The 24,890-nt window shown below is 42.2% G+C and overlaps 1 protein-coding gene across 1 annotated transcript in view; it reads left to right on the plus strand.

Moving 5' to 3' along the window:
* The window catches only part of LOC119317347 (BEACH domain-containing protein C2-like), a 28,086-nt gene extending 20,345 nt beyond the window's left edge, over positions 1-7,741 (plus strand). Inside the window, exons 17-31 of the mRNA XM_037591783.1 lie at positions 85-154; positions 249-332; positions 410-466; positions 544-612; positions 698-784; positions 904-1,020; positions 1,227-1,376; positions 1,481-1,565; positions 1,656-1,776; positions 2,922-3,018; positions 3,094-3,207; positions 5,344-5,707; positions 6,058-6,854; positions 6,926-7,048; positions 7,236-7,741. Of these exons, the coding sequence (XP_037447680.1) occupies positions 85-154; positions 249-332; positions 410-466; positions 544-612; positions 698-784; positions 904-1,020; positions 1,227-1,376; positions 1,481-1,565; positions 1,656-1,776; positions 2,922-3,018; positions 3,094-3,207; positions 5,344-5,707; positions 6,058-6,854; positions 6,926-7,048; positions 7,236-7,289 (2,389 nt within the window). The 3' untranslated portion in view covers positions 7,290-7,741. The remainder of the gene's footprint in view (positions 1-84; positions 155-248; positions 333-409; positions 467-543; positions 613-697; positions 785-903; positions 1,021-1,226; positions 1,377-1,480; positions 1,566-1,655; positions 1,777-2,921; positions 3,019-3,093; positions 3,208-5,343; positions 5,708-6,057; positions 6,855-6,925; positions 7,049-7,235) is intronic.
* The last annotated feature ends 17,149 nt before the right edge of the window (positions 7,742-24,890 follow it).

Genomic DNA, 24,890 nt, shown 5'->3' on the forward strand with positions numbered 1-24,890 from the left:
TATGTAGACTACAGTCTACAGAGTGGACTGCCTGTTCAGTGCTTATAATATATGTTTCATACTGATTAAAGTTAACTATTGCAGGTATTTGTTACGTCAAAGTGCATTGGAATTATTTATGGTAGATAGGTCTAACTTCCTCTTTGATTTTGAGGTACATAGTTGATGAGACTCACTTTATGTTGTTTGAATCTTATGCATGCTATATCTGGATAACCATTTTTAAGTTGTATATGAAATTTATCTAGGATATAGAAGCACGTCGACATGCTTATCGGGCTATCATTCACACCAAACCTCCTTATTTGAATGATATTTTTCTAGCTACACAGGTTGGTGTTCAATGCAGTTCTCTAAATCTGAATGTTTTGAATCTACCCCTACCTGAATCTAATATCATTGTTTTTAGAAACCTGAGCAAATCCTTAAACAGACTCAATTAATGGAGCGCTGGGCCAAATGGGAGGTATTTGAGCACAACTCATTTTGACGGTCATATATGTTAAGTAGAGTCAGGATATAAGGAATAGCTTTCTTGTGCAGATTAGCAATTTTGACTACCTAATGGAACTGAACACTCTTGCTGGGCGCAGTTACAATGACATCTCGCAGGCATCCTTGCTTCAGAATTCTCACTTATGAACCTGGCAGGTTCTTGCTTCTGTTTCTATTTAATGATTCTTACCTGTTTCTGCAGTATCCTATCTTCCCATGGGTAGTATCAGATTACCAGTCCAAAACATTGGACTTGGAAGATCCTTCCTCATACCGAGATCTTTCAAAGGTAAATTGTGTGCTTCTATTCTTGCCGCTCATAACAGTAAGTTGGATCCCATTTTTATGTATTGCCCTGCTTTTCCAAACACTTACACGGGTGATGGTACTCGATTCTTTTCAATGAAGCCAATTGGTGCTCTAAATCCTGCACGGCTGAAGAAATTCCAAGACTATTACTCTAGTTTCAAGGATCCAATCATCCCAAATTGTCACTACGGTTCACATTACTCTAGTCCTGGCACGGTGCGTATTTTTAGATCTTGCATGCTTTTATTCAGCATTTTGCTTGTGTGTTGTGCCTTTTGTTTGGGCTAAGATGTACTTATGAAGTAATTCCATAATATCAACCACTTCCTCGCTGCATTTCAGTGACAATCCCTTATGTAGTTGATTGGTGTGACCATACCTTGATTGCAATGATGGTGCATTGATATAAATCTCTACTGCAGGTATTGTATTATCTTGCCAGGATAGAACCTTTCACTACCCTCTCTATTGAGCTGCGGGGTGGCAAGTTTGGTGATGATAATCACATGCTCTCTGATATCACCAGAACATGGAACAGTGTCCTTGAAGACATGAATGATGTAAAAGAGCTAGTAAGTTTTGTTGAAAAATGTGCTCTCGACACATTTCCACGTTGCTAGTTTAGAAGTCTTATCAGAATCTTTGTTGGAATCTAACGATGCGACTATTTCTCTAGGTTCCAGAGATGTTTTACCTTCCTGAGGTATTTACTAATGTGAATTCTGTTGACATGGGAGCAAATGAACTTGCTAAAAGGCTAGGTAAGTTCGCTTCAGTCTTATACTCATAAGAGAACCGAGTGTCACTCAGTAGACGTGGCAACCCCCCCTTAACTTTGAGTGTCACTGCAGGCTCTGTAGAATTACCTCCTTGGGCCGAGAACCCTGTTGATTTTATACATAAACATCGGAAAGCTCTTGAGAGTGATCATGTCTCCGCTCATTTTCATGAATGGATTGATCTAATATTTGGGTACGTTAGTATTGTTATATCTCTGTTGCCATGTCATGATATCACTGCTTTATTTCACTAAATCATATTCATTGGTCTCATACACATCTGCCAAATGTCATCCATATCCTTTCCATTCTTTCAGCATTAGGGTAAGTATGATGTGAAGGAATACTACTTTTCCCTCCTACCCAAAATGTAAGGCACACTTTTTTTTTGACGTGTCAACGGCAGGCTTACACCGGCCTGACTTATATTGCCAAAAAATGGTCTTTGATGTACGACTTTGACCATTAATATATACCAAAATACATGGAATGCACATGTATAAATGGTATCGTCATATTTGTCTTGCAAAACAATTTTATTTCATATGTCTTCATACTAATTTTATAGACATACAATAAACGGAAATCATAGTCAAGTTGTGCGATGAAATACTAGAAATAGTCCAAGGGCACCTTATATTTTGGAAAGGAGGGTGTATTTGATAAGGCTATTAGCTGTTCCATTTGACAGTAAAGTAAGTATGACGTGAAGGAATGCACCTATCAAGTATTACCTTATTTGAGCAAATGGAAGGATTTGATTTTCTGGGGTACCTTCAAATGCTGGAGAATTTAATTTCCAATAGATACTCTAATGAAAAAAAGGTCGATACAGTAGCCGCTGGTTCTCCCCTCATTGCAACTGGATCCTTATCAAAATCCCAGCTTTGTACTGGATTGGTGCATCCCATTTGTAACCAATTTTGACTGATCCTACATCATTGAATGTAAAAACCATACAGATAACTTGTGTCAACTTGGAAATACCGTTTGAACCATGTAGTAAATGAATGACTGAATCAGTTGATGTGCGCAAAGACAAATGTGTTGAACCCAATCCCAACAAAGGACATCTTGCTGCTGCCATGTTTTTTGGTTATCTTTAGTGTAAAATTTCTTATATTAAAAGGATGGATGTAAAATTTCTGATTCTGGTATCCATAGATCACAAGCAATAATCCATGGATTTTTTTTTAAACAGACACATCATAGAAAAATATATTCAGTGATTATTATTTCACATATTTAGTTTGCTGGCCTTAGAGGCTTGTATTAATGTCATTAATTATTCATCTATGTGTTAAACCCATTTGTCATGTAATACTTTCTCTAATTCAGATATAAACAAAGAGGTAAAGAAGCAGTGATGGCTAACAATGTTTTTCCCTATGCTACATACGAGGGGACAGTAGATATTGATAAAATTGCTGATCCAGTAAGTTTCACATCCAACCTTTTAGATCATCTCAGTAACTTTCTAGCTGTTAACATTTTGCTGAAAATACTGAAGGTGCAACGGCAAGCTACACAAAACCAAATAGTAAATTTTGGACAAACGCCATCTCAGTTGCTGATAGTTCCACATATACAGAGAAGGCCATTGGCAGATATCTTACAGCTGCAGGTGATTTTTACAAGTGCAAAATTGGTGATTTATTTCTGTAATTGTAACTGTTCCAAGTACAAAGACCATGCATAGTTCAGAATAATCATAATAAAGTATGAGTTTCGCGAGTAAATCACACTCGTGCTGATTAATAATGCGATTACTTATTCAAGGTTCGTAACGACACACTATTCAAGAGTTTATAGACTTGTTACTCTATTAGGGATACGACCATCTTCATGTTTTCCTCAAGAAAGATATCAATCACAAAATCATATTACAAGTTCTATAGTACTTTCGCTTGAGAAAAATTCATATAGTACTCCAATTAAAACATGTCAAACTGACTTCAGTGTTGCATGTTACTCCTCATCATCGGTCCATGTAACTGTGAGAGTAACTCAACTCCAACCACTACCTTTTCCTTTTAAGCATGTTACTATTCTAAGGCCACCTCTTGCAGGTGCAGCCATTTGTTCCAGGAAATTTTTATTCCTCTCCTTCAAAACATCCTATGTAATATACATTTGGATGCCCCTGAACTTGCCACCTATCTCTTGGCTCCCAGCTGAGACTCTCATTCATCCCACTAGTATTTATCTCGATATTGTGCCAAGAGACACTTTTTTTTAGATCGAAGGGGCCACACAGCCCCCATTTTCATTACGAAAATGGAGTCTTTTTCTTACAGGGACACTGAGCAAACCATTACATCACTGATACAATAACTACACTAGGAGGCTCCAAAAACTAACCAGCTGAAGCAAGTAACATCAGTCTGAACTCTGAGAGGATAAAACATCAAATTAACATGAAATGCCTTTGAGCCAGCAAGCATAACAGCAGCTGACTTCACAAAAGTCTCCTTACACGTGGCGCCGATCCATGCCCACCTCTGAAGACATCTCGAGTCACCAGCATAATTCTTCTAGACACCCGATGAAGCATGTTTTTTACCCCTCTTTTCTGCAGATTTTTCCAAGAGTCCAACAGAGTACAAACAAGAAAAATAATGTCAGTAGGATCTCTAGGCACAACACTTTGAAAACAGGACTTGTTCCTTGTTTTCCAGATAGACCACAAGAGAGCAGCAGCACCTAGTGAAACAACTACCCTATCTTTGCCCGTATAGCTAGGCAGCCAGTTCTGGCATAGATAAAAAAAAAGAAGAAACTGGAGATCTCTTATTACCCAGAGCACACCCCACAATATTCCACAAAAACTTAGCTACTACCTCCGTCCTGGTTTATTAGTCCCCATTGTATTTTGGGTCAAATTTTGATCATATATTTGACTAGCAAAATATTAATGCATGTTACTGAAAGTTATATTGTTGGATTCGTATTTGAATGTAAGTTTCCATGATATTATTTTTGCTACATACTCCCTCTGTACCAAAATACTTGTAGCTAGGGCAACTTGTAGTAGTTTTCCCCAACAAGTATTTAGGTACAGAGGGAGTATAACATATATTTTATTAGTTAAAATCATGGTCAAAATATGACCCAAAATACGAGGAGGACTAGTAAACCAGGACGGAGGTAGTAAGGAGCAAGAGAAAAATAAATGATCCACACTCTCTTCAGAGTCACAAAATTCACATAACTTGGCACCTTTCCAACCTCTCTTGCTCAAATTGTCCTCGGTCAGAATCCAATTTTTTTATTACTAACCAAGAGAACGCCTTAACTTTAAGAGGCATCTTCATCCTCCATAGATTTCTAAAAGCAAAAACAACTTGTCTAGCAATAAGATAGTGATAAAGTGATTTAAAAGAAAAACTCCCGGAAGCTGTAAGTAACCATTTATCTTACAGTGGAAGGGCATTCTTTGCCGAGATGGTTTACAGTCTCCTGCTAGCTTAAATATAGCCGACACTGTGCTTCGTGCAGTCATCCCCTTTTGGTTAGGTTATCCGCCATGAGGATCTTCAAGTACAAGGCAACTCATATCTATTGTGTATCTCACTGTGTAGATCAAATTATATCTGTCAACATTGCGTAACATGATAATTGGTTTTGTGTGTCATAAAAAAATCAGATTTTTTCATGACTTAAACAGTTTTCCGATCATGGGACCTTCCAAGTGCTTGTGGCACTGGATACTTTCTCTTATCTCGTGGCGTACTAGATTGTTAAATATTTTTTTGTGCAGACAATATTCCGGAACCCAAGTGAAGTCAGATCTTATTTACTTCCTAATCCAGACCAGTGTAATGTTCCCGCTAGTGCAGTGCATGTATCGAATGACTGTATTGTAGTCGTAGATGCAAATGTGCCTGCAGCACATGTGGCAGTGCACCATTGGCAGCCAAACACCCCGGATGGCTTAGAGACACCCTTCCTCTTTCATCATGGGAAAAATGCCATAAATTCAAGCGGCGGCGCAATAAGGCGCATCTTCAAAGGACCTGCTTCTGCAGAAGACTACCATTTCCCAAGGGCTATAGCTTTTGCTGCTTCTGCGATCCAACCTTCGTCAACTGTTGCCGTCACATGTGACAAAGAGGTTATAACTGGTAATTATTGTATTCTCACCTTATTTTCTCCTTTTCTCAAAGCTATCATTTTTTCCACTCATTGGTACTTGTCTGAAAACTAGTCTTCTTCACCTTTTTTTTTGTGCCTGCTTCACTTTCATGTCTTCTTTGTACTGGTTCTTTTCTGGATGATTCCTGATATCCAGAGTGACACATTACAATCTGGTGTCAAAAAACTAGTTTCCTTATTAGTTCCTGAATAAAATAATGTATTATGTTGCTCTTATGCTATCATTTTACATCAAATAGTCATCTTTATGATATGAAATATTGTAAGACTTCTCCATTCCTGCATTGTTTCTAATGTCCCTTTTTTTCTTTGACTGTAGGTGGGCATGCAGATAATTCTGTGAAGTTGATCTCCTCAGATGGAGCAAGGACCATTGAAACTGCATCTGGGCATATTGCTCCTGTGACCTGCCTCGCACTATCTCCTGATAACAATTACTTTGTCACAGGGTCTCGTGACACAACAGTTATATTATGGAGGATACATCAGATGAGCTCTTCACATTGGAAAAATGCTCCAGAACCTCCACCTTCACCAATAACACCAAGTACTCCTCTAGCCAATAGTATTAGTAGTGGTAGCAGTCCAATCAGAACTTTGGAAACCTCCAGCAAGCGGCGAATCGAAGGTCCTATGCATGTTCTAAGAGGACATCTTGGAGAAGTAACTTGCTGTTCTGTTAGTTCTGATTTGGGACTTGTTGCTTCCTCTTCACATACATCTGGTGCCCTTCTACATTCTTTGAGGACAGGTCGGCTCATAACGAAGCTGGATGTGGGAGAGGCACATTTGATATGCTTATCTTCTCAAGGAATCGTATTGATTTGGAATGAATCAGAGAAGAGACTATCCACCTTCACTGTTAATGGAATCCCTATGTCTACCTCGGTCCTGTCACCTTTCTCCGGGCGTGTTAGTTGCATTGAGGTTTCTAGGGATGGCCAGTTTGCTTTAATTGCAGCATGTTTATCTAGAAATTGCACTCGTGACACTAGTACTGATGAAGATCATATGATTGACAACTGCAACGATGATGAGGATGTACCAGAGTCAAAGGAGACCAAGCTATACGTTCATGCTCCCTCGATCTGCTTCATTGATCTATACAAACTTGAGGTGAACACGAGAAAACTTTTGAACTTACATCCTATGAGCAAAACTCTCACGGATAAGGGGTATCTTGTCAGGTAATTCATACGCTGAAGCTGGGAGAAGGACAGGACGTCACAGCTGTTGCTCTAAATGAAGATAACACTACTCTTGTTGCCTCAACAGCTGATAAGCAGCTGATAGTCTTCACAAATCCTTCTGTAAGTATTCTAAGTGTAGTATATTTTTATCTTCACTAGTTATCTTCATGGCCTGATTGACAGATGTCCTATAGATTATCCCTCATCAGTAGGAATTTTTCAGGGTTTAATTGTCAAGATAGCCACTGGCACACAGAATGACCATCTCTGCAACTAATTTTCATATTAACTTGCCTGAATATTGCAGTTGAGTTCTAAAATAGCTGATCAGATGTTGCATGAAGGTGATGGGCTTTTGTAGTCGTGTGAGAAAACCGCCGCTGACTGACATTATTTCACTCACCGAAGCCCAGCGAACCTTGCAGTGAAAGATGCATAGGGTGTTTGGGGAAGATGGCACAAAACGGCGTCTGTACATAAAACAGGGGAGATGCAACACGGGCCCTCTTTTGTGCTGCGGTAAACTGGTACAGATGACTTCGCATTGGTTGATTGTATGGACCTTGCTTCTTGCACGTGGTGAAACGCGCCATACCGCGGAGAAGATCTGGGACCGTCTTTGTTTGTGTTGCGGCCAAGGGATTCAGAAGCAAATACCTAAATGTTGCTAATTCTCTGCTCTTGAGTACGTGTCTCGGTTGTGTGATACGGTGTGCCTACGTGGACTCTAGGCTGACTGCCATCTCTGTACAAAATCTCTTCCAACTAATTGATCATCTTTCTTTCGTTTATGCATGGCGTGTACACGGAATCCTCTGTTCACGAGCATTGCCAATGCCATATGGTCAGTGAGCTACTCATTGGTCGTGTTATTGTTTGTCAAAAATATACATGTAGTGGTTGTTTGGATAGGGGGGATTAACATTGGATTTTCATAAAACAAGTTTTCAGCTGATTTTTAGTAAAACGGGTATTATTTATTTTTCTGGGCAAACCCTGTTTAAGAAAAACTTTGTTTGGGCTACGAGAGGGTGAATCCAGCGAGCGTTGTTCCTTGTTTGTTTTGGAGACCGATTCAGCTGATGAGTTTGTTGAGGAAGGAGCGGAGAGAGAGAAATCTGTTACGTCAAGTTTTCTTTAATCCCGTTTTCACAAAAACGAGTAATACTTGTTTTTGATAAAACACAGTTTCCCAGCTTTGTGAAAACAGAATTATTCTTATCCACGTTTTTGTTGAAGGGCCCAAACAAGGTTTTAATCTGTTAGGCGGTTATACGGGTTCACGGAAAACCTGTTCGGCTAATCCTACCTATCCAAACAAGGCCGTAGTGTTACACATTCGTACAATATAGATGTTGTTGCTGTCATTGTCATTGTCGTCTTTATGTGCATAGTTCAAGTGTTTTGGTGTTTGAGAAACATTCACGATTGCCGTTTCACATTCGTCCATACCACTATTTACATGCATATCAACGATAACCATATTTGTCCTATGCATGTGTGACACTACCACCCGATGTGGAGTTTGGTACTGGCGATCAGCTTCTAAGCACACTGTAACACAGAGCCTTCCACTGAAGGGGCTTGACATGCCCCACGAAAATCCCATTTGTTCGCACGCACAGCCACACTCCATAAATTATTCAGAAACATGCATAGATTACACCACACACTAAGCACATGTTGCACCAGGAAGTACACCTTATAATGCACGGGGAGTACATGTCGAACCAAAGTGTATGTTGTAAATTTCATCAAGCTTCTTAGACCATCAAATAACCATAACTGCTGCCAGAACGAGCCGTCGATGTGCCGCTATCTTTGCTCTCATTTCGAAGCCGGCCTGACCTTATCAAATATCAATGACAACCAGGAAGTCTTTACCCATGTACTCTAAGGACCAGTGCTCCGTAGCCGCAGTCCTCATCGTTGAACCATTGAATCGATCTGAAGAACAACCAAATCTAGTTTGTCGCGCGTAGGCGCGATGAGAAGAACACAAGTTGTACACATGAGAATACACTGTAGACGAAGAGTACAATTATGTTACCTTGTGAAGTACAGGTATGTTTCTGCATGAAGTACAAATTTGTTGTCTTTAGGACAGGCTGGGCCAAAAAAATCATCAAAATCTATCATCATGGAATTTTATTTTGAAGATAACAAGAAGAAGAAGGCAGTGATAAATATGGTTCGTGATTTGGACGCTCGGTTCGAAACATATTTGTTTCAAAATTTATATCTTGTAAAAAGAATAAGCAACCTTCGGTCTCCGATCCTGATGGAGAAAATCGACCGAAACTCTCTAGTTGATGTAAATTCGTTGCGGCGCTTGTCACCATCAAAAGAATTGAGAATAACATTTTGTAGAAGGTGCTCCTTAACGAGTGACACGAAAAAGGTGGCACAATAAAATAAAACGAAACAAAAGAGAACGCCATACCATATTGGGTCGGCTCATTGTGTTTGTAGTAAGTGTGCATACGCCTGTTTATATAGCCAAGTGTGTTCCCCTAAAAAAAATGTGTGTGCACATGTGTAAGGGCACGTCCAACGGCAACCCGCAAAAAACCTCCCTTGTCCGTCTGCGGATAGGAAACCAGTCATCGGACATGAATGTGGAAGGCAACCATCCAACGCTAGTCGCATATATTTTCACAACAACTCAAATCGATCGAACGAAATTCGTTTGAACAAGTCCGGATTTCATATAAACATGGCCTGATTTCATATAAACATACCAGATATCATATAAAAATGACAAACTTCATTATAAATACATCAATGTGGTCCTAGGCGGGCTCTAAAGTATAATTAATACCTAATCTAAATGATCGCCGACTGACGTCCGGTCCCCGTTTCAGGCCATCAGCCCCGAGAACTGAACCTTCACCGTCTCCAGTTCCGCCTCGGCGCTCGCCAGCTTCGCCTCCGGAGCCCCAGGAAATGAAGTTTTCCTCCTCGACGTCGCCGCCAAGCGACTAATCGGACAAAGATGTTGAGCCGTCGATAGGAGGGGAGGAGTGGTGGCCTTTCTGGGACCCGAGCTGCTTCGACCTACCATGCACTACTCTTCCTCGCTACCGGTGGCGCCCGCGGACATGTCGGCTTCTTTGTGGTCGTGGCGCCGGGGCGCGGTCTCGGTGATGAAGGAAATATGCCCTATAGGCAATACTAAAGTTATTATTTCATATTTCCTTATATCATGATAAATGTTTATTATTCATGCTAGAATTGTATTAACCGGAAACTTGATACATGTGTGGATACATAGACAAAACACCGTGTCCCTAGTAAGCCTCTACTAGACTAGCTCGTTAATCAAAGATTGTTAAGTTTCCTAACCATAGACATGTGTTGTTATTTGATAAACATGATCACATCATTAGGAGAATGATGTGATGGACAAGACCCATCCGTTAGCTTAGCATAATGATCGTTCAGTTTTATTGCTATTGCTTTCTTCATGACTTATACATATTCCTTTGACTATGAGATTATGCAACTCCCGAATACCGGAGGAATACCTTGTGTGCTATCAAACATCACAACGTAACTGGGTGATTATAAAGATGCTCTACAGGTATCTCCGAAGGTGTTTGTTGGGTTGGCACATATCGAGATTAGGATTTGTCACTCCGAGTATCGGAGAGGTATCTCTGGGCCCTCTCGGTAATGCACATCATGATAAGCCTTGCAAGCAATGTGACTAATGAGTTAGTTGCGGGATGATGCATTATGGAATGAGTAAAGAGACTTGCCGGTAACGAGATTGAACTAGGTATGAAGATACCAAGGATCGAATCTCGGGCAAGTAACATACCGATGACAAGCAGACTAAGGCATAGCCTAGTGGTGGGAAGGGGCTGATGCCTTCCCACCCACCCAGGTTCAAGGCATGGTACTTGCAAGTTGGGTTTGTTGCACCAATTATACTGTAGGGGGTTCCCCTACAGTCTTTCTGTCAAAAAAAAACATACCGATGACAAAGGGAATAATGTATGTTGTCATTACGGTTTGATCGATAAAGATCTTCGTAGAATATGTAGGAATCAATATGAGCATCCAGGTTCCGCTATTGGTTATTGACCGGAGAGGTGTCTTGGTCATGTCTACATAGTTCTCGAACCCGTAGGGTCTGCACACTTAACGTTCGATGACAATTTTGTATTATATGAGTTATGTGATTTGGTGACTGAAGGTTGTTCGGAGCCCCGAATGAGATCATGGACATGACGAGGATTCTCGAAATGGTCGAGAGCTAAAGATTCATATATATATATATATATATATATATATATATATATATATATATATATATATATATATATATATATATATATATATATATATATATATATATATAGTATTTGGACACCGGAAGTGTTCTGGGGGTACCGGGTATGTATCGGGTCATCGGAAGGGGTTCCGGGCAACCCCCGGCAAGCTATATGGGCCTAATGGGCCAAAAGGGGAAACACACCAGCCACTAAGGGGCTGGTGCACCCCCCATATGGGTTGGCCAAATTGGAGAAGGAAAGGAAAAAGGGAATAGGATTCCCCTTCCCCCTCTTCTCTTCCTACTCCGAATAGGAATAGGAAAAGGGGGAGGCCAAATTGGGAGGACCCCAAGTAGGATTCCTCCTACTTGGGGCGCCCCCTTGGCTGCCTCTCCCCCCTCCAACCTATATATATGTGGGGGTCACTGCTAGAACACACAACAAACATTGTTAGCCGTGTGCGGCGCCCCCCTCCACAGTTTACGCCTCCGGTCATATTCACGTAGTGCTTAGGCGAAGCCCAGCGCGGATCACTTCACCATTACCGTCACCATGTCGTCATGCTGATGGAACTCTCCCTCGACACTTTGCTAGATAAAGAGTTGAAGGGACGTCATCGAGCTGAACGTGTGCAGAACTCGGAGGTACCGTACATTCGGTGCTTGATCGGTCGGAACGAGAAGATGTTCGACTACATCAACCGCGTTGTCAAACGCTTCCTCTTTCGGTCTATGAGGGTACGTGGACACACTCTCCCCCTCTCGTTGCTATGCATCTCCTAGATAGATCTTGCGTGAGCGTAGGATTTTTTTTGAAATTGCATGCTACGTTCCCCAACAGGCGATATCCTCCTCGTCGTTGTCGCCGAACAACGCCTCACTCGCGTTGTTGTCGCACTCCTTGCCAGCGTCGTCAACTCCACCACCCGCTGCCGGTACCGCTAGTGGGCGAGGCGGATCTCGTGGGCCAAGCGGTGGGACTCGAGCAACGCCACCACCAGGCCCGCGTCCGGGGCAACCGCCCTGCCGGCGGTGACCTGCTCCTCCGTATGCAAATGCTCCTGGAGGAGGTTGTGGTTGTAGTTGGGCACCATGTCCATATAATGGGCATGGGCCTCATCGATGGTCATGGTGCACCATGTCCATATAATGGGCATGGGCCTCATCGATGGTCATGGTGCAATGCACCGGCGAGGGTGGAGAGGAGAAGAAGGGTGCCGCAGAGGAAGAGGAGGGCGGCGATGGATCGTCGGAGGAGGCGTCCCCCATTTGCACGTACTTCGATTGCCTGCCGGTCTGCCAGTCAGCAGCAATGGTGGCCATGGTATTCTTCTACTCCGACGTAAACCCGTCCCAGAGAGTTTTGGCCCTGGAGGGATCCATGGCGAGGAGTGGTGTAGAGAGGGATGACTGTGACCGAAAGGTCGAACGTGAATCATATAGTAGATATGATCAACATAGAGATGTTCACCATTGAAAACTACTCCATCTCACGTGATGATCGGACATGGTTTAGTTGATATGGATCACGTGATCATTTAGATGAATCGAGGGATGTCTATCTAAGTGGAAGTTCTTAAGTAATATGATTAATTGAACTTAATTTACCATGAACTTAGTCCTGATAGTATTTGCATATCTATGTTGTAGATCAATAGCTCGTGTTGTAGCTGCCCTATGTTTTTGATATGTTCCTAGAGAAAACTAAGTTGAAAGATGATAGTAGCAATGATGCAGACTGGGTCCGTGATCTGAGGATTATCCTCGTTGCTGCACAGAAGAATTATGTCCTTGATGCACCACTAGGTGACAGACCTATTGCAGGAGCAGATGCAGACGTTATGAACGTTTGACAAGCTCGGTATGATGACTACTTGATAGTTTAGTGCACCATTCTTTATGGCTTAGAACCGGGACTTCAAAAACCTTTTGAATCCCACGGAGCATATAAGATGTTCCATGAGTTGAAATTGGTATTTCAGACTCATGCCCATGTCGAGAGGTATGAGACCTCTAACAAGTACTTTGCCTACAAGATGGAGGAGAATAGCTCAACCAGTGAGCATGTGCTCAGAATGTCTGAGTACTACAATCGGTTGAATCAAGTGGGAGTTAATCTTCCAGATAAGATAGTGATTGACAGAGTTCTCTAGTAACTATCACCAAGTTACTGGAACTTTGTGATGAAAATCGGCGAAGGTAGAAATCAAGAAAGAGCATCAAGTGTTGATGGTTAACAAGACCACTAGTTTCAAGAAAAGGGGCAAAGGAAAAGAAAGGGAACTTCAAGAAAGAATGGGAAGAAAATTGCCACTCCCGCGAAGAAACCCAAAGCTAGAACTAAGCCTGAAACTGAGTGCTTCTACTGCAAAGGGAATGGTCACTGGAAGCGGAACTACCCCCAAATACTTGGTGGATAACAAGGATGGCAAAGTGAACAAAGGTATATTTGATATACATGTTATTGATGTGTACTTTACTAGTGTTCATAGTAACCCGAGGATATTTGATACCGATTCAGTTGCTAAAATTAGTAACTCGAAACAAGAATTGCAAAATGAACATAGACTAGTTAAGGACTAGGTGACGATGTGTGTTGGAAGTGATTTCAAGGCTGATAAGATCACCATCACACACTCCCTCTACCTTCGAGATTAGTGTTGAACATAAATAAATGTTATTTGGTGTTTGCGTTGAGCATGAATATGATTGGATCATGTTTATTGCAATACGGTTATTCATTTAAGTCAGAGAATAATTGTTGTTCTGTTTACATGAATAAAACCTTCAATGGTCATACACCCAATGTGAATGGTTTGTTGAATCTCGATTGTGGTTATACACATATTCATAATATTGATGCCAAAAGATGCAAAGTTGATAATGATAGTGCAACATATTTGTGGCACCACCGTTTAGGTCATATTGGTGTAAAGCGCATGAAGAAACTCCATGCGGATGGACTTTTGGAATCACTTGACTATGAACCATTTGATGCTTGCGAACCATACCTCATGGGCAAGATGACTAAGACTCCGTTCTCTGGAACAATGGAGCGAGCCGCTGACTTATCGGAAATAATACATACCAATGTATGCGGTCCAATGAGTGTTGAGGCTCGCGGTGGGTACCGTTATTTTCCGACCTTCACAAATGATTTGAGAAGATATGGGTATATCTACTTGATGAAGCACAAGTCTAAAACATTTGAAAAGTTCAAAGAATTTCATAGTGAAGTGGAGAATCATCGTAACAAGAAAATAAAGTTTCTACGATCTGATTGTAGAGGTGAATATTTGAGTTACGAGTTTGGCCTTCATTTAAAACAATGTGGAATAGTTTCACAACTCACGCCATCTGGAACACCACAACGTAATGGTGTGTCCGAACGTCGTAACCGTACTTTATTAGATATGGTGCGATCAACGATGTCTCTTACCGATTTACCACTATCGTTTTGGGGTTATGCATTAGAGACAATTGCATTCACATTAAATAGGGCACCGTCTAATCCGTTGAGACGACACGCAAGAAACCAAAGCTGTCATTTCTTAAAGTTTGGGGTTGTGATGCTTATGTGAAAAAGTTTCAAACTGATAAGCTCGAACCCAAATCGGAGAAGTGTGTCTTCATAGGATACCCAAAAGAAACTGTTGGGTACACCTTCTATCACAGATCCGAAGGCAAAAAAAATTGTTGCTAAGAATGTGATGTGCACTAGGGCCCGATCTTTCGATGAGAGGGAGATAACTACGATTTTGGGTGGGACTTGACCCTCACGATCCGGCTACCAACCGTACACAATTGATATCCATGGCAATCGTTGAACCAACTCCACGGTGTTATCGACCGAGCCAATGGCGCGATCGACCTATCCACGAAGGATTTTTCCTGCAAGCAAATCGAATAACATGCAAGAAAATAATAGCCAAGGAATCTAAAAATTGCGGATATGCTAGATGAATAAATCTCACAAATTGGGGTCTCGATAGGATGTCTTGACGGTCGCCGCTACGAGTGAAGACAAATAAAAGTAGCAATAGCTAAATTTCTCTAAACAAAACCCGGGTCTAACCCTAATAATTCCTAGCTATTTATTAAACACGGCCGCCGCCTTTGATTGTTGGGCGATGGGTCATCCTGAGCCGGCACGGGAGTCGTACATGGCTTGTTGGCTAATGCTTTGGTGACCTAGTGTTGCACGGCGCACCAAACGATCCAGGGACCACGTATGTGGTTGTTTTTTTAATCCTGGGAGCAAGGTCCAACGTTCATGGTCTTATGCACTTGAACGTTGTGGCCCATGTTGCATGCGTGATGGATGAATTGACATGGCGCATGCAGTGAGTATTTCTTCCCATGAATTGAATGTACATGCATCTTCATCTTCCATCTCCAAGTGCCCTCTCTTGTTGACTCTTTGACCCCCCTCCATTTCTGAGTATAAGTAACATGCATAAAATGAGCGTAACATCATATTCATATTCTTGTAAGTTAAATCACGCATACACCAAAACGAAAGTACCTAGTTTTTAATTTGCCATGTAATATTTGTAGATGTTTTTATGATAGTTATGTGCACATCATCCTCCCTTTCTTTAAAACAAAGCCGTCCTCGGCTTTCATTTACCTGGAACACATCATAGAGCAGAGAAAAAAAATACATGCAACATATATAGGCCATTCCAAAGGTGTTAGCTCATGAGGATGAAATAAATTTGTTATAGCACCATTAGGAATGTCATGAAAAGTTTGATCCCACACAAAGTCTATGTATGAATTATGGGGATGCAAACTAACTATATGGGTACACTATATATCCGGACCACAAGTTCGAACACTCAACGGAAACATTTCAGAATTGACACCAAGCATAGTGTCCATAGTACAATCCGTTGATTTAGCTTTTCCATCATTTACTATTTCATCAGGGGTCATAGGAAGCAAGTTGATGGTTTTTCCTTCAAACACAAGAGTATACGAATTTGTTCTACCATGATGAGTAACACTATTATCATATTGCCAAGGTCGACCTAACAATAAAGAACAAGCTTGCATAGGTACAACATCACAGTCAATGTAATCACGATATGAACCAAGTGTAAATTGTACTCACACACGACGTGTTACCTTCAACTTACCACAGTCGTTGAACCATTGGATGTAATATGGATGGAGGTGTCTCGTAGTGGTGAGGCAAAGTTTCTCGACCATCTCTATACTCGCCAAATTATTGCAGCTTCCACCATCAATGATCACACGAACGGAATGCCCTTTGACAACAAACTTAGTTTGAAAAAGATTATGGCGTTGAGGCATCTCAGTATGCCCCACCTGGGCACTAAGTACTCGCATGGTTACAAGGCTTGGGTATTTATCTGCCATATCAGCATTAATATGTATCTCCTCCATGTCATCACCTACATTATTAGTGGCAAGCATATCATGAGTATCTTCATCCAAATCACTAGCAGAGGAGTACTCACCATCTTCCCGCACAATGAATGTTCGTTTATTTGGGCAATCCTTCATCAAGTGCCCGCCACCTTTGCATATATGACACTTCATGTCCCTTGTGCGTCCAGATGAAGTGGTGGGTGCTATAGACATTGCTTTCGAAGCCTCGGATGATCGTGCACTGGGGCCCGATCTTTCGATGAGAGGGAAATGACTACGATTTTGGGTGGGACTTAACCCTCATGATCCGGCTACCAACCGTACAGGACGAACCGTACACGACTGATATCCATGGAAATCGCTAAACCAACTCCACGGTGTTATCGACCGAGCCAACGGCGCGATCGACCTATCCACGAAGGATTTCTCCTGCAAGCAAATCGAAGAACATGCAAGAAAATAATAGCCAAGCAATCTAAAAATTGCGGATATGCTAGATGAATAAATCTCACAAATTGGGGTTCCGATAGGATGTCTTGACTGTCGCACTAGCCGCTACGAGCGAAGACAAATAAAAATAGCAATAGCTAAACTTCTCTAAACAAAACCCGGGTCTAACCCTAATAATTCCTAGCTATTTATTAAACACGGCCGCCGCCTTTTATTGTTGGGCAATGGGTCATCATGAGCCCGTACGCGAGTCGTACACGGCTTGTTGACTAATGCTTTGGTGACCTAGTGTTGCACGGCGCACCAAATGATCCGGAGACCACATACGTGGTTGTTTTTTAATCCTGGGAGCAAGGTCCAACGTTCATGGTCTTGTGCACTTGAACGTTGTGGCCCATGTTGCATGCGTGATGGATGAATTGACATGGCGCATACAGTGAGTATTTCTTCCCGTGAATTAAATGTACATGCATCTTCATCTTCCATCTCCAAGTGCCCTCTCTTGTTGACTCTTTGACCCCCCTCCATTTTTGAGTATAAGTAACATGCATATAATGAGTGTAACATCATATTCATATTCTTGTCAGTTAAATCACGCATACAACAAAATGAAAGTACCTGGTTTTTAATTTGCCATGTAATATTTGTAGATGTTTTTATGATAGTTATGTGCACATCAGAATGGATCCTTTCTAGAGAAGGAGTTTCTCTCGAAACAAGTGAGTGGGAGGAAAGTAGAACTCGATGAGGTAATTGTACCTTCTCTTGAATTGGAAAGTAGCTCATCACATAAATCAGTTCCAGTGATGCCTACACCAACTAGAGATGAAGCTAATGGTAATGATCATGGAACTTCAGATCAAGTTACTACCGAACCTCGTATGTCAACCACTGTTGGGGAACTCAGTATTTCAAAAATTTCCTACGATCACGCAAGATCTATCTAGGAGATGCATAGCAACGAGAGGGGAGAGTGTGTCTATGTACCCTCGTAGACCGAAAACGAAAGCGTTTAGTAACGTAGTTGATGCAGTCGAACGTCTTCACGATCCAACCGATCAAGTACCAAACGCACAACACCTCCGCAATCTGCACACGTTCAGCTCGGTGACGTCCCTCGTACTCTTGATCCAGCTGAGGCCGAGGGTGAGTTCCGCCAGCACGATGACGTGTTGATGGTGATGATGAAGTTACCGACGCAGAGCTTCGCCTAAGCACTACGACAATATGACCGATGTGTAAAACTGTGGAGGGGGCACCGCACACGGCTAAAGATCAACTTGTGTGTCTATGGGGTGCCCCTCCCCTGTATATAAAGGAGAGGAGGAAGAGGAGGGCCGGCCTCAAGGGGCACGCCCAAGGGGGGGATTCCTACTCTTAGTAGGAGTAGGTTTCCCCCCTTTCCTAGTCCAAGTAGGAGAAGAAGGAAGGAGAGGAGAGGGCGAAGGAAAGAGGGGGGGCCCGCCCCCTCCCTAGTCCAATTCGGACCAGCCCATGGGGGGGGGGGGGCGCGGCCTCCCCTTGTGGCCCTTCTCTCCTTTCCACTAAGGCCCATGAAGGCCTAATACTTCCCCCGGCGAATGCCCGTAACTCTCTGGTACTCCAAAAATACCCGAACCACTCAGAACCTTTCTGATGTCCGAATATAGCCTTCCAATATATCGATCTTTACGTCTCGACCATTTCAAGACTCCTCGTCATGTCCGTGATATCATCTGGGACTCTGGACAAACTTTGATACATCAAATCACATAACTCATGATACATATCATCATCGAACGTTAAGCGTGCGGACCCTACGGGTTCGAGAACTATGTAGACATGACCGAGACATATCTCCGGTCAATAACCAATAGCGGAACCTGGATGTTCATATTGGCTCCTACATATTCTATGAAGATCCTTATCGGTCAAACCGCACAACAACATACGTTGTTCCCTTTGTCATCGGTATGTTACTTGCTCGAGATTCGGTCGTCAGTATCATCATACCTAGTTCAATCTCATTACCGGCAAGTCTCCTTACTCGTTCCGTAATGCATCATCCCGCAACTAACTCATTAGTCACATTGCTTGCAAGGCTTATAGTGATGTGCATTACCGAGAGGGCCCAGAGATACCTATCCGACAATCGGAGTGACAAATCCTAATCTCGATCTATGCCAACTCAACAAACACCATCGAGACACTCGTAGAGCATCTTTATAATCACCCAGTTGAAGGAAATATGCCCTAGAGGCAATATTTCATTAGAGAATGATTTTAGTAGCGGGATCACATCATTAGAGAATGATGTGATTGACTTGACCCATCCGTTAGCTTAGCACGATGATCGTTTAGTTTGTTGCTATTTCTTTCCCCATAACTTATACATGTTCCTATGACTATGAGATCATGCAACTCCCGAATACCGAGGAACACTTAGTGTGCTATCAAATGGCACAATGTAACTGGGTGACTATAAAGATGCTCTACAGGTGTCTCCGATGGTGTTTGTTGACTTGGCATAGATCGAGATTAGGATTTGTCACTCCGAGTATCGGAGATGTATCTCTAGGCCCTCTCGGTAATGCACATCACTATAAGCCTTGCAAGCAATGTGACTAATGAGTTAGTTGCGAGATGATGCATTAGGAAACGAGTAAAGAGACTTGCTGGTAACGAGATTGAACTAGGTATTGAGATACCGACGATCGAATCTCGGGCAAGTAACATACCGATGACAAAGGGAACAACATATGTTGTTATGCGGTTTGACCGATAAAGATCTTCGTGGAATATGTAGGAACCAATATGAGCATCCAGGTTCCGCTATTCGTTATTGACCGGAGATGAGTATCGGTCATGTCTACATAGTTCTCGAACCCGTAGGGTCCGCACGCTTAACGTTCGGTGACGATCGGTATTATGAGTTTATGTGTTTTGACGAACCGAAGGTTGTTCGTAGTCCCGGATGTGATCACGAGCATGACGAGGAGTCTCGAAATGGTCGAGACATAAAGATCGATATATTGGAAGCCTATGTTTGGACATCGGAATGGTTCCGAGTGTGTTCGGGCATATACCGGAGTACCGGGGGGTTACCGGAACCCCCGGGGAGTATATGGGCCCTAATGGGTTTTAGTGGAGAGAGAGAGAGGCAGCCAAGGTAGGCCGCGCGCCCCCTCCCCCTCTAGTACGAATTGGACTAGGAAGGGGGGCTCCCCCTTTCTTTCCTCCCTCTCCCCCCTTCCTTCTCTCCTAGTCCAACTAGGGAAGGGGGGAATCCTACTCCCGGTGGGAGTAGGAATCCTCCAGCGCGCGCCATAGAGGGCCGGCCCTCCCCCCTCCTCCACTCCTTTATATACGGGGAGGGGGGCACCCCATAGACACACAAGTTGATCATTGATCTCTTAGCCATGTGCGGTGCCCCCTCCACCATAATCCACCTCGGTCATATCATCGTAGTGCTTAGGCGAAGCCTGCACCGGTAGCTTCATCATCACCGTCATCATGCCATCGTGCTGACAAAGCCATCCCTCGACACTTAGCTAGATTGAGAGTTCGTGGGACGTCACCGAGCCAAACGTGTGCAGATCGCGGAGGTGCCGTACTTTCGGTACTAGGATCCATCGGATCGTGAAGACATACGACTACATCAACCGCGTAGTCATAACGCTTCCGCTTACGGTCTACGTATGTGGACAACACTCTCTGCTCTCGTTGCTATGCATCTCCTAGATAGATCTTGCGTGATCGTAGGATTTTTTTGAAATTACTGCATTCCCAACAGTGGCATCCGAGCCAGCTGGTCTATGCATAGATGTTATATGCACGAGTAGAACACAAAGGAGTTGTGGGCGTGGGTATATACATATTGCTTGCCATCACTAGTTGATTCTTGATTCAGCGGTATTGTTGGATGAAGCGGCTCTGGCCGACATTACCGTATGCTTAAGTGAGACTGGTTCTACCGACGTGCTTCGCACACAGGTGGCTGGTGGGTGTCAGTTTCTCCAACTTTAGTTGAATCGGATTCAATGAACAAGGTTCTTTCTAAAGATCAAAAAGCTATCACTATACCGCTTTGTGGTTTTTGATGCATAGGTAAGAACAATTCTTGCTCAACCCGTAGCAGCCACGTAAAACTTGCAACAACAAAGTAGAGGACGTCTAACTTGTTTTTGCAGGGCATGTTGTGATGTGATATGGTCAAGACATGATGCTAAATTTTATTGTATGAGATGATCATGTTTTGTAACACAGTTATCGGCAACTGGCAGTAGCCATATGGTTGTCGCTTTATTGTATGAAATGCAATCGCCATGTAATTGCTTCACTTTGTCACTAAGCGGTAGCAATAGTCATAGTAGCAATAGTTGGCGAGATGACAATGATGCTTCGATGGATATCAAGGTGTCAAGCTGGTGACGATGGTGATCATGACGGTGCTTTGGAGATGGAGATCAAAGGGACAAGATGATGATGGCCATATCATATCACTTATATTGATTGCATGTGATGTTTATCCTTTATGCATCTTATTTTGCTTAGTTCGACAGTAGCATTATAAGATGATCACTCACTAAATTTCAAGGTATAAGTGTTCTCCCTGAGTATGCACCATTGCTACAGTTCGTCGTGATGAGACACCACGTGATGATCGGGTGTGATAAGCTCTATGTTCACATACAATGGGTGCAAGCCAGTTTTGCACATGCAGAATACTCGGGTTAAACTTGATGAGCCTAGCATATGTAGATATGGCCTCGAAACACTGACACCAAAAGGTCGAGCATGAATCATATAGTAGATATGATCAACATAGTGATGTTCACCATTGAAAACTACTCCATCTCATGTGATGATCGGACATGGTTTAGTTGATATGGATCACGTGATCACTTAGATGATTAGAGGGATGTCTATCTAAGTGGGAGTTCTTAAGTAATATAATTAATTGAACTTTAATTTATCATGAACTTAGTACCTGATAGTATTTTGCATGTCTATGTTATTGTAGATAGATGGTCCGTGCTCTTGTTCCATTGAATTTTAATGCGTTCCTAGAGAAAGCTAAGTTAAAAGATGATGGTAGCAACTACACGGACTGGGTCCATAACTTGAGGATTATCCTCATTGCTGCAAAGAAGAATTACATCCTGGAAGCACTGCTGGGTGACAAACCTGCTGTAGGAACAACTTCAGATGTTATGAACACCTGGCAGAGCAAAGCTAATGACTACTCGATAGTTCAGTGTGCCATGCTTTACAGCTTAGAACCGGGACTTCAACAACGTTTTGAATGTCATGGACCATATAATATGTTCTAGGAGTTGAAGTTAATATTTCAAGAAAATGCCCGGATTGAGAGATATGAAGTCTCCAATAAGTTCTACAGCTGCAAAATGGAGGAGAATAGTTCTGTCAGTGAACATATACTCAGAATGTCTGGGTACCACAACCCCTTGACTCAGCTGGGAGTTAATCTTCTTGATGATAGTGTCATTGGCAGAGTTCTTTAATCACTTCCACCAAGCTATAAGAGCTTCATGATGAACTATAATATGCAAGGGATGGATAAGACGATTCCCGAGCTCTTCGCAATGCTAAAGGCTGCGGAGGTAGAAATCAAGAAGGATCATCTACTGTTGATGGTCAAAAAGACCACCAGTTTCAAGAAAAGGGTAAAGGGAAGAAGGGGAACTTCAAGAAGAACAACAAGCCAGTTGTTGATCAAGTGAAGAAACCCAAGTCTAGACCTAAGCCTGAGACTGAGTGCTTCTACTACAAAGGAACTGGTCACTAGAAGCGAAACTGCCCCAAGTATTTAGCGGAGAAGAAGGATGGCAAAGTGAAAGGTATATTTGATATACATGTTATTGATGTGTACCTTACTAATACTCGTAGTAGCGCCTGGGTATTTGATAGTGGTTCTGTTGCTAATATCTGCAACTCGAAACAGGGGCTACGGATTAAGCAAAGATTGGCTAAGGACGAGGTGACGATGCACGTGGGAAATGGTTCCAAAGTTGATGTGATCGCCGCCAACAAGCTACCTCTACCTTCGGGATTAGTTTTAGACCTAAATAATTATTATTTGGTGCCAACATTGAGCATGAACATTATATCTGGATCTTGTTTAACGAGACGGTTATTCATTTAAATCAGAAAATAATGGTTGTTCTATTTATATGAGTAATATATTTTATGGTCATGCACCCTTGATGAGTGGTCTATTTTTACTAAATCTTGATAGTAGTGATACACATGTTCATAGTATTGAAGATAAAAGATGCAGAGTTGATAATGATAGTGCAACTTACTTGTGGCACTGCCGTTTGGGTCATATTGGTGTAAAGTGCATGAAGAAACTCCATTCTGATGGACTTCTGGAATCACTTGATTATGAATCACATGGTACTTGCGAACCATGCCTCATGGGCAAGATGACTAAAACTCCGTTCTCCGGAACAATGGAGCGAGCAACAGAGTTATTTGAAATCATACATAATGATGTATGTGGTCCAATGAACATTGAGGCTCGTGGCGGATATTGTTATTTTCTCACCTTCACAGATGATTTGAGCAGATATGGGTATATCTACTTAACGAAACATAAGTCTGAAACATTTGAAAAGTTTAAAGAATTTCATAGTGAAATGGAAACTCATCGTAACAAGAAAATAAAGTTTTTACGATCTGATCGTGGAGGATAATATTTGAGTTACGAGTTTGGTCTTCATTTGAAACAATGAGGAATAATTTCGCAACTCACGCCACCCGGAACACCACAGCGTAATGGTGTGTCCGAACATCATAATCGTACTTTACTAGATATGGTGCGATCTATGATGTCTCTCACTGATTTACCGCTATCATTTTGGGGTTATGCTTTAGAGACACCTGCATTCATGTTAAATAGGGCACCATCTAAATCCATTGAGATGACACCTTATGAACTGTGGTTTGGCAAGAAACCCAAGTTGTCGTTTCTTAAAGTTTGGGGCTGCGATGCTTATGTGAAAAAGCTTCAACCTGATAAGCTCAAACCCAAATCGGAGAAATGTGTCTTCATAGGATACCCAAAGGAGGCTGTTGGGTACACCTTCTATCACATATCCGAAGGCAAGATATTCGTTGCTAAGAATGGATCCTTTCTAGAGAAGGAGTTTCTCTCTAAAGAATTGAGTGGGAGGAAAGTAGAACTTGATGAGGTAATTGTACCTGCTCCCTTATTGGAAAGTAGTTCATCACTGAAATCAGTTCCAGTGATTCCTACACCAGTAAGTGAGGAAGCTAATGATGATAATCATGAAACTTCTGATGAAGTTACTACCGAACCTCATAGGTCAACCAGAGTAAGATCCGCACCAGAGTGGTACGGTAATCCTTTTCTGAAGGTCATGTTACTTGACCATGATGAACCTACGAACTATGAGGAAGCGATGATGAGCCCAAATTCCGCAAAATGGCTTGAGGCCATGAAATCTGAGATGGGATCCATGTATGAGAACAAAGTGTGGACTTTGGTTGACTTTTCCAATGATCGGCAGGCCATACAGAATAAATGGATCTTCAAGAAGAAGACTGACGCTGACGGTAATATTACTGTCTACAAAGCTCGACTTGTTGCGGAAGTTTTTCGATAAGTTCAAGGAGTTGACTATGATGAGACTTCTCACCCATAACGATGCTTAAGTCCGTCTGAATCATGTTAGAAATTTCCACATTTTATGATTATGAAATTTGACAAATGGATGTCAAAACTGCATTCCTTAATGGATATCTTAAAGAAGAGTTGTATATGATGCAACCAGAAGGTTTTGTCGATCCAAAAGGTGCTAACAAAGTGTG

Source organism: Triticum dicoccoides, chromosome 6A (assembly GCF_002162155.2).
Source record: "Triticum dicoccoides isolate Atlit2015 ecotype Zavitan chromosome 6A, WEW_v2.0, whole genome shotgun sequence".
Classification (NCBI taxonomy): domain Eukaryota; kingdom Viridiplantae; phylum Streptophyta; class Magnoliopsida; order Poales; family Poaceae; genus Triticum; species Triticum dicoccoides.